Source organism: Aquarana catesbeiana, linkage group LG11, assembly GCF_042186555.1.
Source record: "Aquarana catesbeiana isolate 2022-GZ linkage group LG11, ASM4218655v1, whole genome shotgun sequence".
Taxonomy (NCBI): Eukaryota; Metazoa; Chordata; class Amphibia; order Anura; family Ranidae; genus Aquarana; species Aquarana catesbeiana.
The window spans coordinates 215623275-215638605 of NC_133334.1; the positions used below are offsets into that span (position 1 = coordinate 215623275).

At 37.0% G+C, this 15331-nt stretch overlaps 1 protein-coding gene across 2 annotated transcripts in view; it reads left to right on the forward strand.

Moving 5' to 3' along the window:
- Positions 1–1451: 1451 nt before the first annotated feature.
- The window catches only part of GAL (galanin and GMAP prepropeptide), a 30604-nt gene continuing 16724 nt past the window's right edge, over positions 1452–15331 (forward strand). The window contains exons 1-4 of one of the 2 annotated variants that reach the window (XM_073605290.1): positions 1452–1723; positions 2779–2859; positions 7249–7303; positions 12689–12760. In XM_073605290.1, coding sequence (XP_073461391.1) covers positions 1640–1723; positions 2779–2859; positions 7249–7303; positions 12689–12760 — 292 coding nt within the window. In that variant the 5' untranslated portion in view covers positions 1452–1639. The remainder of the gene's footprint in view (positions 1724–2778; positions 2860–7248; positions 7304–12688; positions 12761–15331) is intronic. The other variant, XM_073605291.1, reaches the window with a different exon arrangement.

Sequence of the window (15331 nt, forward strand, 5' to 3'; positions counted from 1 at the left end):
CCTACACTTCTTGTTTTTGCATGAAACTGGTATCCCATTTAATGATAATATATTGAAGGATTCTAATCCTTCCTTACTCCAAAACTAAAAAAAGAAAGAAAAAAAACATTTTGTTAAATTATCTTATTATATTTCTTCATTTTCTAACTTTTTGAGTGTTTAAATTTATAGTACAGTCTAAGAAATCTAAAGATAATATATTTTCTGTAGTCTAAGCAATTGTAGAGAATCTTACATGAGATTTTGGTATTTCTGTTGTGGTGCTAAAATGTTGTGTTGCTAAAAGTGCCACATGACTAAACCTACCAACTTCAACTGAAGCCCGAAGCTGTAGGTGAGATTACACTTTTACATAGCACCCTACATGCTGGTCTCATTTACTTTTATAGACCTCTCAGACAAGCACACCATATTCAAAAATTTAAAATTTGCCAAAGATTGAAAAGATGAATTCTGGTGTCAAGAACTTTGCTGTAATATTATAAATATTTGTCAATAAATTTTTTTCAACCAGTGATGACCTCAATACACTGTCTCCATTTATACATTCTTTAGTTTCCTACTTAAGACACATATGATTTTGTATAAGTACATAATGATAATGGCTACCACCACCCACATCCTGCATTTCAGGGAAATAGTCTCACCACTTCTAATAAGTAAAATGCCATTTCCTGTATGACCAGAACATTAGTTAACTCCATTGGATGCAAGTGAAACAAGCATTTTTCATGCATGCATTTGGTGATTAGGTTAAATAATTAAAAAAGTAATAAACTGCACAATATCGCTGTAACAAACTATGGGCACATATAATTACGTAAGCAGTCTAATGATATGACAATAATACTCTTTAAGCCATCCATGCGTTCAAGCACATATTGCGTATTTGAGTTTTAATTTTAATGTTACTTTCATTGTACACAAACAAAGGCGTCATTTGGATTTGAAAACCCTACAGAGATAAATAATTATAGATAAGGTCACCTTATTTTTATGTTAAGGTTGTCATAATTTATTTCTGAACTACAAATGTTTATTGAACAGCAACACTTGTGCATTAGATATTATGTTAATGCTGCTTTTTCAGAAATGCAAGATATCAATATTTTTTTTATAGTATGCTCTTTATCATAAACAGTCAATGTTTTTTTATTTTTTTTCACTGACAGATTGTAAAAAATATTTCAATTTCAATTCAAGCAGCAGAAATGTAAATTTTCACTTTTATTACTTTCTATGTACAGAATAAAGTGACTAAAGCAGGGGTGGCAAGTAGACTAGAGCTACTTGGACTGGTACAAACTGTTCACCCATACTATAATCACAGGTAATTACTAGGGCTGTTATCTGTCTTTTGCCTTCGTATTGCTTCAAAGTACATTTAATTCAATTGCTGTAATTTTTTGCCCTCCCTTAGTACAGTGACTTGTGGAGTGGAAATGATCTAGTGACGTCTGAGTCCCTTACATGCACCCTTGGGAGGGAGACAAGTCAATATCAAGCTGATGCCGACCATAAATACAGAGCCCCCTGGCTGTTTCACATAACACCCTGGGGAGACTTGCATGCCATACAATGCAGTGAGAATCTTGCTGTGTGTTTTTCTTGGATCACTGCACAACCTCACTCCTCCTGCATGCTAGCTGGAAGCACCTGTAGCACTCCTCTGCAAGATTCAAGGGACAGAAACTGCAAACACACCTACCCAAATCAGCTCAAGGTTTGTCCTCTGCTTGATTTTCACTTTTCATATCATTTCTCTGCTGCTAGTTTTCTATTGTATTTCTTATTATCTTCCATTATTTTTATTCACTTTAAACTAATTTTATGTACAAATGGAGTTTCAAAAACAATTCAGTGAAAAGATGCCTTAGAATCACAAAGCTTTGTTGTGACAGTATTTTATGAGCTGTTTTATGCTAAATTACCATTTTGACTATTTTTGTCAGTCCAAATAAGATAGAACAAAGAATTAAGCTGGGAAGCAGTATATATATGTCAATACCCTGTTAACATATTTATTTATTACTATCAATATGATGTACTCTTTGAAATAACAGTAAAAGTAGAAGTCACGTTTCGCAAAAAAAAAAATCTTAAGGTTTTATTATCAATCAGAGTTCAGAGTGGGTTAAATCGATTTTTGTATTTCAACTTACATGAAAAATCTTGAAAAAGTATACATCTTTGTAAAAATTGTGATATATGAAAATGTATGATAAAGTTTATGAACTTATGCTCATAGCACAGCACATACATAAACGTAGTTCAGCATATTACATGTATACAACAAATAATAAGACTTTTAGTACTGATGACCAAACACACATAGCAGCCTTTTCATTGTAAGCAGTAGGAGTATGATGGTATAATTTTAACAGGGGATTACAAAAAACATTTGTGAAAACATTTTTTTTACAAATTTTGAGGGGACTTTGAGCACTTTTAGAATATATCTTATATTTCACCTGTTCCCTGGCATAACATAGAGACTGCTTGGATCCCTTGGAAGTGTGTTGCGTCTGATTACTAGTAGCAGAAAAAAACTCAGAAAGCAGTTACATGTAGGATGTAATGCAGTAATTTAGCATCAGACATATTCTGTACTAAAATACACATTCAATACTACAATCTGTATACTCATTTGTGTTCCTTAGCTACCACATTTTCTGCCAGCCAGGTTTCAGTGTTCATCTTAAAAAAAAAAGAAGAAGATGTAAATAAAAAAGTATACTTATTTAAGGCTATCCATTTTTTACCTATATATTTATACAGATGGAAAAATGCACAAGTCTGCTTCTGGTGTCTTTAATACTGTGTGCCACAATCTCACAGACATTTGGATTAGTTTTATCAGTAAGTATATTTTCTATATATTTATATATACACAAATAGATCAATTTGCTAAAGTAGTTATGTTTAATTGAAACTGTTGACTGCAATCATCCAATCACATAAAAGGCAAAGTCCTGTGTTTAAATTCCCCTGCAAATGACTGGATTTACAGAATGAACACAGCTTCATTTTGCTGAATGAATATTATCTACTTTTTGGTAAATGAATGAGAGAGGGAGAAAAGAGAAAGGAAAGAATTTTTTTCTACAATTATGAAGATTTTGCCTTTAGTGACCATTCACTTTTATATTTTCCTATGTGGGAAAATTAAACAAGGAATCTGATTATGCATATAGACAAGAACTTCAATTTTGTATAGCATTTACTTTTCCTCAGCTTTTATATTCTTTTAATTAAGTTATTTAACTTATTAAAATGTAAAGTGGCCTCAGTGAATTATCACTGATTTCAGTTTAGCACATACACTATATGATATTTTTGAGAGTGTTGCTTTGTTCTGTATAGATTTTGTCTTATGAACTGGAAGCAGGGGTCAATTATGTCAACTTAATCAGAATGAGAACTTGATCTTTGGTTCTAGAACATTTGTCATAACTTAGGCTGAGCTGTTGATGTTTGATGGTATTAAGATTTATTAAACATATGGGCAAAATAGGTTAATACACTGGCTACCATGGCTAAAATTGTAGATTACTATTTTATTTTTAGGATTTTTAAAATTTTAAACAATTATATCTATATGTCCATGTCATTTGTTGTTTTCTGAACTGCAAAGAGGATTCAACTTTACGGCTAGCTGTAAAGCTATGTGAACTCTTTCTGCATTTTTATAGCTTTTATTTAAATATATGTAAATTTAATTTGTACTACAAAACAGACAATCCCTAGGTAGCCTGTCTTGTCGACTCATCAGATCTTAAGTAATGGTTCTTAGTAAATTTATTAAATATACATATAGGCACTGGAGGAGGAAAATACGCTATGTTTTATCTCTAACTACTACACTGGAAATGTGAATTACAATTTATTTAGTGTATACAGCATGTTTGCACATTATGGCAAACTTACTACTCTGTTTACATTGTTTCAGCGATGACAGCTCTGTTTTCCCTTTGCCATGCCACAACCACCAGTGTCATTTTCTTTTAAATTTCTTCTTTAGTTGATGCCCTTAATGAGGCTACTCTCCCCATGTATAATTCAGTTGTTTAATCCTGACATTGGACCCTACTCTTTGGCACCTTATGCCAGGAATAAACATTGCACTGTACATGTTTTGGGAAAGGAGACATAAAGGGTCTTATACTGAAAAACTGTGTGATCAACAGCAATTTTTTTTTGTGAGTTCAGACAGAGAGATCAGATTGTGGAAGAGGGAAAGAAAGCAACCTAATTGAATAGGTGAAGGGATTGTGGAAGAGGGAAAGAAGGCAACGCGACCGAATAGGGGAGGGAATTGTGAAAGAGGGAAAGAAGCCAACATGACTGAATATGGGAGAGAATCAGATTGTGATTGGATATACAGTAAATATGATCAGCTATTTACTCTACCACAGTGGTTCTCAACCCGGGGGTCAAATTATGATTTGCCAGGGGTCACCAAATCTTTGGCTGTTCCTGAAGCCAGCACTGCTGTCCCAGCCTTTTCGTGGCCACCCAGCAGGGCTGTCCCTGGAGCCTGTGGCTGCCCAGCTGGGCTGTTCCTGGTACCCACGGCCGCCCACTCAGCCGCCCATTCAGTTCACGGCATGGCTGGGGGGCAGAGACTAGAGGTCAGCTGACTGGTGAGGAATGTGAAGTGGGAGGGGCTGGAGGAGACCCTATCTCCTGATTTTGGCATAGGTGTCACTGCTACGAGACACCACAAAGTTGGAGACACAGTGAGTAACACTACCTGTGATTATAGTTGCCAATAAAAGTCCCCACTACAGTTCTCAGATCAGCAGATGACCTTGATCAAGGCTGCCCCAGCACTGCCAATCATTCCAACTCCCCGCCAGCACTGCCACTCATCCCATCCCCCCCCACCAAGGAGTAAGAGAAGGAATAAAAGTAGAGAATACGTGGAAGGGAGAGGGAAAGAGGGGGAGGAACAAAGAAAAAGGGGAGAAGGAATAAGAGAACAAGAAAGATGGCTAGAGAGAGGGATGGGGAAAAAAACTAAATTAGGATAGAGAGAGATAAAAGGGAAAGAAAGGAGAAAAAAGAGAAAAAGTGGTACATCCTAAAATGTACCATAAGGGGTTTTAATATTGTACGAGTGGAAGCAACTCAGGGAGCGCTAAATTTCCGTTGGTTAGGGGCACAAATTACTTGTCTTGCCTTGGGTGCTGAAAGCCCACGCTACGAAAATAATTTTACTGTTGGGGCCCCCACAACTTGGGAAATTTTATCAAGGGGTCACGACACTAGTAAGGTTGAGAACCACTGCTCTGCCAGGTCTGCTTGGATAAATGGTAAAGAAGTACTTTTGAGGCCCCACTAAATCACTTCATTGTTGGGAATCCTCAAACCTGAGTTTCAGTAGGATCCAAGACAGGGAATTTAAATAATGATGATGCAGTGTACCCGTTAGACTATGGGCTGAACCATACCTATTCTATTGCCCTTTTACCCATTCAGTCTTGGACTGAATGGGCGCCCTGCTCTGGAATTGGAAGTGTAATAATAAAAAGTCCAGACAAGACATCTTTTTGTAGCAAAAAGATCTGCTGTGAAGCAGATCACTGGCAAAGCTAATCAAGAGTATTCACCTAAAATTGCACCTACTATCTGTCTATCTATCTATCTATCTATCTATCTATCTATCTATCTATCTATCTATCTATCTATCTATCTATCTATCTATCTATCTATCTATCTATCTATCTATCTATCTATCTATCTATCTATCTATCTATCTAATCCAGCTGTTGCTACTGCACACACATCAGAGAGAAAATGGGCCCAGATGTGCAGCAAAGCCTGCAGTACATATCTATCTATGTATCTATCTATCTTTCTGTCCTGCCCCCCTCCCATTAACCATTACCCTTTGTAGGATATATATCATATAATCGCAATCCAATCCCCTCCACTATCCAGTCTCATAGCATCCTTTTCCTCTACCACAATCTTATCTCACTGCCTCCTTTCTTTCCACTCCTTTATAGTCTATTCTGTTTTATTTTCTCTCTCCTCCACAATTCAGTCTTGCTACCAACCCTCACAATGTGATCTCAATGGTCTCTGTCTCTATATCTAGTCTTAAGTCCCCCATTCTCCTCACTGTCTTCCCAATAATCTTGCCTGACTTCCTCCTCTCTCTGTTTCACAATCTAATATCATTGCTTTCTTCTCTTTTTGAAGCTCTAGTTCTGTGCCTCATTTCTCTCTATCCTCTCTTATACTATTTCAGTTTTGTTGCTCCCCCAACAATCCTGTCTTGCTCCCTTTACTATACAGTCTTGCTGCCTCCTCTCTTTTCCCTCAATTATATGTGCTCCGGGACAGGCAGCAAATTAGAGTTTCTGCCTCACACACAGATTGCTATAACAATGGGACTTCTGAAAAACCCCACTCTAGCACTTGGAGGACTTGGGGTTTGTGTTTCTATTTTTTTATTTCTCCTTTTAGATAAATGCGTTTTCATTTACATGCTTTGGTGGTCAGAGTTTAATAGGTTTTGCTTGTATTGTGTACAAGAAAGCTGAATGATCAGGCTTGATGTGCCGATGGCATAGTATTTTATTTAGGTGAGAACATATCATTTTCAGAAAGCAGAAGTCATTTTGTTCAACTCATAAATTACTTCACCGTTTTTAGTTCATCCTTTTTATTCCATCTTTTGGTAGTATATATATATGTGAAAAGGTATGTTACAATAAACCATCCACCATTAATCAGACCTACAAATTACTGCAATGAGGCAACACACTTTGTGTGGTATATTTTCCTTAGCCTGTAGAAAATCACCCTTACCATCAAAGTGCTGTTGTTTTTGCCCCACCACTATCCATTCTCTGTCCTCTCCTACCCACATCCCAGCTTGTTTAGAAGGGCCAATAATGTGGGTTTGTTTTATGTCAGCATCCTCACTATAAAAGGGTCGTCTGCTGACACAGTGTAGGTGCCGGTCATGCAACTGTGGTGTAAAAGAGTGTACAAACTGAAACAATTTTAATTAAGATAGTCATTTTCAGCTTAGAGGTTGCCATAAGTAGAATGCATCATAAACCCACTTCAACCAAATATAATAACTCATGTCAGCATCACACCTTAAATTAGGTAATTTATGAATCTCGGGTGAGCCAAGCAAATGTACGTTTAACAATACCCTTAAGGTATTGTGAGTGTGCCTCTAATCTGTCTTGAAAGCAATTTTCTGATTTAAATGAAATATCTTTTTAGGGTAAAGAAAAGCGTGGCTGGACATTGAACAGTGCAGGATATCTTTTAGGACCACGTAAGTGATTAAAACAGCTTTATATGTTCAATATTTGGGTGATTTTGTGCTACATTATTTATACAGTATATCTTTAAATGCACTTTATATGAGATATTTGCAACATTAAACACACACACAAACACATACACACAGTGGAAGTATTGATGAAACATTACCTAAAAAAGTATAGCCATTGTTATACCTTGCCACGACTATAAGATAATAAAAATGTTTCCATTCACACTGAAACATTATACTTCTATTCATAGAAGTATAGCTAGCTAAAAACCCACAGAACAAACAGATTTTTCTATATACACTAATGGTCAAAATTACAAAGATCCAGTCATTTAATTCCATTCTAAACATCTGGAATATGTAGGCCAAATTAGAAAGGTCCTTCATTTTTTTTTTTAAATACAAGAAGCTATCCTATAGTACACGTGGCTCTATGAAAGTTCGTATTTGATATCACCTGAACCAGGGAGGATATCACTGCCTTCAAAGTGAAGGGAAATCATTAACAAAAATGTCAAAGTTGCAACATAAAAGCCTTCAGCTGTGTACTTCATATAGGTGTTGATGATTGGGGTCACCATAGAAAGCTTTTAAAATTAACACGTTATCCATTTTAAATACAGTTAGTAAAGCCCCTATCTGTTTTTATGGCATTTCTACCCGTGTAAATCATTATGCAGCCAGACTGTTCTAGGTCTCTTTTGCTGCTGACCACAAAGCAGTTAAATTGTCTGCTATGTTTGTATAGACACTGATCATTTCAAATTCCAAATGGCTTTATATATTTCTCAGAACTTCAGTGATGAGATTCTATGCTTTCAAATCTACCACATTTAGTATCCCATTTTTGCTGTTTGATTTTATACATATATTAATTAGAATATAACAAAACTAAGGGGGACCGTTTAAGGTGGGTGAGGGCACGCAAAAGCCAAGGTAGGTGGGAAAAGAGCAAGGAACTACGGCATGGTCATGATGTCACTTAAGTTCCCAGGAGCTATAGGAAGCTCGATAGTGACTTGATCATTCTTCATTCATGATCAAAATATTACTTATGGGCAGGTTGACTGTTTAAGGCTATTTATACAAACATATTCTCTTTGTGGATTTTTTACTTATTTTAAAAAAAAATGTACTATTTTGCACTGTACATTTTCTTACAACATTTAAAATGATTGACACTTTTATATCTTTATAAATGTCATATGATGTTCCTCATTTTGTTCGTGTATGCAGACTAAACTATAGACTAGATTACAAAGAGGGTTCCAAAGCAACTGTGTAAAGCTCAACCTTTTTGACCATTGGTCATGAAAATATGTGAGGGATTTCCATAGAAAGTTACTGTAGTACTCCATCTTAGTGACACACCTAGCTTTTACAGGATCGCCTGGATCTCCAACCTCCCCTTTAGAGACATGCCCAGAGATGGGCAGTCTGAAACAACACTGAAGTGCACTAAATAATTTTTTAACATTCTGAAAGAGATGTCGGCACTATATATACAGTATAGTATGTTAACTTCGCCAAAAACTACTGCTGTATACAGAGGCACACAGTACTGTGTCCCATGTGCTGATGGACTCCATAGCAGTTACATAGCCTTCTATAGAAATAAAGAGATTACATTTTGATGAAACATTTTAAAAATGTCTTGGAGAAATTTAAGATACAACTGTGTGTAAGAAATGTCATGCCTATGTATTTCATTTTGTTTTTTTGTTTTTTTAGAATTAAACTGTCTTTTTTATATAATTTTTCCTTTCTGGAACATTAGATTGAGCTGAACCTAAGGAAATTGGAATAATGATATGAAGATGCATAGTAACACCTTTCCTCTGTCAATGTTCTCATTCTCCATCCATCAAAATAATTACATAAAGATGGAGTGTCCTTTGTAGCTCCTTAACTATCACTATCAAACCTTACTCCTGAGAAGGGTCCCTGCATGTGAAAAAATCACCTTATAAATGTAAATGAATCATTAACGATATTGTAAAGAGTAACGACAAACTTTGTTAAAAATGTGACAGTTATGTGTCTGAATTTGGGAAACAGCTAAGCCTTAGAATAAAACTGGGAGATGACATTTCTCTTTATGGAAAATAGTGTCAAGTCTTAAAAATGTCAGCAAGCTAGCCCTGAATCAATAAAGCACTAACATAAAATCCATAAATAAACCTAAAATTGAGATTTAAATTTAATTAAATTTCTAAAGCAAAATGACAGTATCATTTCAGATATCCCAGTATTTAAAAGGAATTATGTAATGAGAGAAATATGCAGACTCCCATTGCTCATCTTCTTCTGAAAATTGCTATTTGTCTGGTTCTGGGGCTGATCTGGAGGGTCATATTTTTCAAAGTTTATGTGTAAATGCACAACCCTGTGACACTGATGCATCCCAAACCAGACCAAACACCTCATGTATATTGTCACAGTATTTATTTGTACATGGGTTGCTGACAGAGACATGTACAACATTAACAGCATACATGTGATGTACGCCTAATAAGTAATTAAAATAGGATATAATGATTTTAGAGCTATTTTACATCAGTTAGCCATTTTACATGCCCTTTTCATGCAGGAACAATACATTATAACACATCATGTGCACTGTTACCACCAAAGGTGACTAGAAAAAAATACTAAAAGTAAAGAAGCTCTAAGACATGTTTTGCAAAGGGGTACCACAGTGCACATGTGCATGCATGCCAACTTTGGCTTGTACAGTTTCATACTTTGCTACTTGAATGAATGGATGGTGTATTGATAACTACCTATATTCACACTGCCTTATTTCTAGTCACATTGTAGATTTGTTTTTAGGGATGAATATTACCACAGGCATTCCCTAATGGACTTACCTGCATATAAGGCAGAAAACAGTCCTATTTAAATGTTCTATGCAGGTTAAACATAGCAAACTGTTCATTAACCTCTTCAACTCCGGAATGTTTACCCCCCTTCATGACCAGGCCATTTTTTGCGATATGGCACTGTGTTACATTAACTGACAATTGCACGGTCGTGCAATGCAGTACACAAATAGAATTAATGTCTTTTTCTGACAAATAGAGCTTTTTTTTGGTGGTATTTGATCACCTCTGCAGGTTTTTATTTTTTGCACTATAAACAAAAAAAGGCCGACAATTTTGAAAAATAAAAACAATATTTTTTTTCTGCTATAAAACACATCCAATAAAAAATGTAAAACATCTAATTTCTTCTTCAATTTAGGCCAATATGTATTCTGCTACATGTATTTGGTAAAAAAAAATCCCAATAACCGTATATTGATTGGTTTGTGCAAAAGTTATAGCGTCTACAAACTATGGGATATTTATACGGGATTTTTATTTATTTATTTTTTTACTAGTGATGGCACGATCAGTGACTTATAAAGGGACTGCGGCATTGCAGCAGACATATCGGACACTAAGTGACATATTTGACACTTTTTTGGGTGAGCAGTGACACTAATATAATGATCAGTGCTAAATAATATGCACTGTAACTTTACTAATGACACAGGTAGGGAAGGGGTTAACATCAGGGGCAACCAAAGGGTTAAATGTGTTCCCTGGGAGTGCTTTCTAACTGTGGGGGGGGTGCTTGTACTGTAAGAAGACAGAGATCCTTGTTCCTGCTTAGCAGAAACACAAGATCTCTGTCTTCTCCTGTCACAGAACGGCGGTCTGCCTTGTTTACATAGGCAGACTGCCATTCTGTCTTCCTTGGGAACGATCGGCGGGTCCCGGCAGACATCTGTGATTGGCTCCCGCTGTGTCCAATCACCCCAGATCCAGGAAACAAAATCAGCTACAGGTACATGGTTTCGCACAGAAGGGCCGCCCTGCTGCAGTATATATGCGTGGGGCAGTTGGAAAGCGGTTAAGATTGCATGCTTTACCAGATCAGTTAGTCACTGCAACAGTTCAAAGCTTGCTATCTCATTGACAATGTAATTGATCAAATAGGACCATGTGGCTATTTTAGGTCAATGATGTCACCAGATGATTGGCAGCCTGCAGTCGTGTGACAGTTTTGAGCAGGCACAGGCTGAACTGAGTTCATCTTAAGTCAGCAGTGGCATTCTACATGTTTCTCTCAGTACAGTTTTCCCTAAGGCCTTGCTTATACAAACAAATATATACAGTTAGTATAGAACAGTGTGTACAGCTTGCTTTTTCAATGCCTTTGCACAGCTGATGGCAAAATTTGTTGAAGACTTTAGTACTTGATTACACTTGTGGTTGGGGGTTTAAAAACATGTGGTGGAGCTGCCCCCCACAACCACTCCTCCTTAAGTTACAAAAGCAGCGGAGGGTGTTCATATGCTGCACCTGTGTTGCTTTGCATCATGACATGGCAAAAATGTATCCCACAATCGCATTTGACTGAATGCACACAATTACATTATGCCGGGGCAAGGTTTAACGGGTTTAAACAGGTGGTGAGGAGGCGATAAAACACCTCCTCACTTCCAGTCAAACGCCCTCTGAATGGGCGAGCCATTAAAGAACTAGGAAATGTTTCCTAATGGGAGTGCTGACCATCACTTTAAACAAGCTGCTAGGAGGTTTCAGTAAGCTTCGGCACTACTTGAAGTTTCTTGAAAGCCTGCTGCAGCCTGCTAGCACCTTGTTGCATGTGACAGTCAACACTCCCATTAGGAAACATTCCCTAATTGGAACTGAAGAGTTCTTTAAAGGCTTTAACAAAGCTGCTCAAAGCTTTTTGTACACACTGTTCTCATACAAGTTGAAAACCATGTGACCAAGGCTTAAAATTAAAATAAAGGAGATTCAAGATTTTCTCAGAACAAATACAAATCAATTTGCAAACTCTTGCAGATTGTTCAATAATTTCAACCACCCCAGGATTTAAAAAGTTTAAATTGTTAACAAAATTAGGACTATATTAGGTATTTTTGTCTCCTAAACACATATATGGACCGCTTTCTATACATATGGATTTTTCATGGACTGCCCTTTTGAGTATCACATTCCTTATAAGTCAGGATATGAATTTTCAAGACTTTTCATAAAGCATGAACAAAGTATGGAAAACAGCTCCCTTTTTTATATCACCCCTAATATGCACATTGATTTGTTACTATAGCAAAATAAAATAACCTGTTCAGTGTCAGATGTTAAAAGCACATAGGCTTTTTATCTCCAAATGATTCAGCATAAGATTTTACTGTGTGATTTATAACCTTGTGCCATTTTCTGCAATGAATTCTAAGAGAATTTAATCTCCTGCAGTGATTCTGTGAGCTCATTTTCATTAAGTAGATCAAAGTGGCATAATGATGGTCTGTTTCTGCCAGATGCCAGCTTGGTTAGAATGGCTAATGGCCGCCATCTCTTATTTCAGGTCGTATTGATCAGCATTTACTGGTTAAGGAAATTCCCATTGAAATGGGGAGAGAAGAGCCACCTGGGGAATGTAAGTAGGTTAGGTGAGGGCAGACCCTGATTCCTTGTGTTAAACAGAATTTAATTTATAATTAAACACAATTAAACACATAAACTGAAATAACAAACTGAACATAAAATATGTAAAAAGTATGGTAAGGAAAATGCTGAAATAAAAGCAAATGTAAACCAGTTATTAATGGATTGGGAAATACATTCATACAATTCATTCATTCATAAAGTTCATGAATTCAGTCATACCTCCCCAACATTGGTTTCTCATAGAACAATTAACATTATGTTGTTGAGAGTTGCAAAGATTTGTCATAGACATTTTAGCCTTTCAACCACAATTAGGGCTCATGCACATGGGCAAATTGGCCCACACAGCATAAATAAAGATATATTTTAGTCCCTGGAAGCCCCTGGTGCTGTGTACAATCATCCACTGATATGAATGGGTTAAGGTAGCTGTATGCACCACTACTTGTGTAAAGTGGCCTTCATCCTTTCATGTCTATGGGCAGTTGCGTACAGCAGTGAATGGTTAAAGGTGGCTGTATACAGCTAGGCGACACAACTTGCATAACGTGGCCTTTATCCTTTCATGTTTTTGGAGGTTGTGCATAGCACCAAGGGCTCTCGTGCACTAAATAATACTTGTTTTTTTTACACTGTGTGGGCAAATGCCCCCATGTGCATGAGATCTTACTGTTTATATAATAACGTTTTTCATTGCTGCCTGGACCCTCAATTGGGTGATATTTTTCCATCACTTCCTGTCTGTATCCATATGCAGGAGGTCATCTATCACTTCTTTTTCAGGTTATAGGTGTCAGACAGAACAGGAAGAGAAGAAAAACATCATTTGTGGGGATACAGGGAACATTTCAAATCTGACAGAAAAAATCCTCAAAGGAGAACCAGACAGCATCTCACAGTTCCAGCCATTCCCTACTCTACCAAAAACTAACACCAAAACTTTTGGCTGGAGTTAGACTTTAAAGAGACCTCTTCTGCAAAATTAGCATTTTATGCACTTACACCTGCAAATCCTACTGTTCCACCCGACCACTCGGCAACCTGGGGTGTGAGTTATAGTATGGATGACCTAAGGGTTTATATAGCGGAAATAAGTTCATTTCTAATTGTATAATGAGAGCTGACACATGAGGGACTGTAGGAGTAGCATAGGGAAATAATAGTAACAATGCTATTTAGTAATAGTTTGTAAAGCCAAGGTGGTCTTTAAAGACTGGTATCTCACTGGCTGAGTGATGGGGTTGGGTGGTGTCAGGCAGATTTCACTAGGTGCACATCTTGTGGTTACTGAGTCTCACTATAGGCAGATCTTCTAGCCATAGCACCAATGCTAAGGACAGGTTAAGCGGCCTGTCGTAACTTTGGATTAAGTAATTACATTATTGAATCACAGTACTTGCAAACTCTCTGGCGTGAAAGTTCTTTCTAATAACCAGGGAATTTTTTTTTATATATAATGATCCCTATTTTGTTATTAGGCATTGAATTATATATATATTTTTGCCTTCCTCTGGATCAACTGTGGATATAGAGTTCTGTATATGGAGGCTTTCTATTTTTTATTTTTTTTCTATTGGTTGAACTAAACAGATTTGTGTCTTTTTCAACCCGACTAATTATATAATTATGTAACTATGAATTAATTTCTTCTCAGCAGCCAATCAGCATAAGACTTGCCCTGATTGGTAGCTGTGGGGAAATAACTCCAGTTCTTAGGAAGAACACAATTGTATACAAGGTTTAGAGTCATTGTTTAAATTGCTGGTAAAGCTGTGTACATACAGTACAGATCGCAATTTGGCCAGTTCAGCAGGAACTGGCAAAATATCGATCTGTATGTAGCCCTCTCTGTTGGACAGAAGCCGATCATTAGACGGGTCTCTGACGAACGGACATGCTGGAAAACCAGCATTCAATCAGCTGCTGCAGTTAATGGCTGCAGCACTGATCAGTGTATTCTGACAGGGGAGGAGTCCATGCTGTGTGGATATAGGAATATGTTTTTTTTTTTTGTTCAGCCAGCTGGTTGAGTGAAAAAAATCTCAGTGTGCAACCAGCATAAGTGTTTAGTGAAATAGCTTTACAGCTTTGTTGTTATAAAGTGGAGATGCTAATCACTTACTTTCAACCCTCTTATGGGCCGTACACATGATAGGATTTTCCTTTGTTGTCGGAATTTCCGTCAACAAATGTTTGAGAGCAGGTTCTCAAATTTTCCAACGACAAGACTTGTTGTCGGAAATTCTGAGCAAGTGTACACAATTCCGATGCACAAAAGTCCACGCATGCTCGGAATCAAGCAGAAGAGCCACACTGGCTATTGAACTTAATTTTTCTCGACTCGTCATACGTGTTGTACGTCACCGCGTTATTGACGTTCGGAATTTCCGACAACATTTGTGTGACCGTGTGTATGCAAGACAAGTTTGAGCCAACATCCTTTGGAAAAAAAATCCACGGTTTTGTTGTGGGAAAATCCTATCGTGTGTACATAGCATTGAGCGAAGCACTTTCACTTGAGGATAGTCTAGTGCCCTGTAAGGTATGACTTGAGCAACTT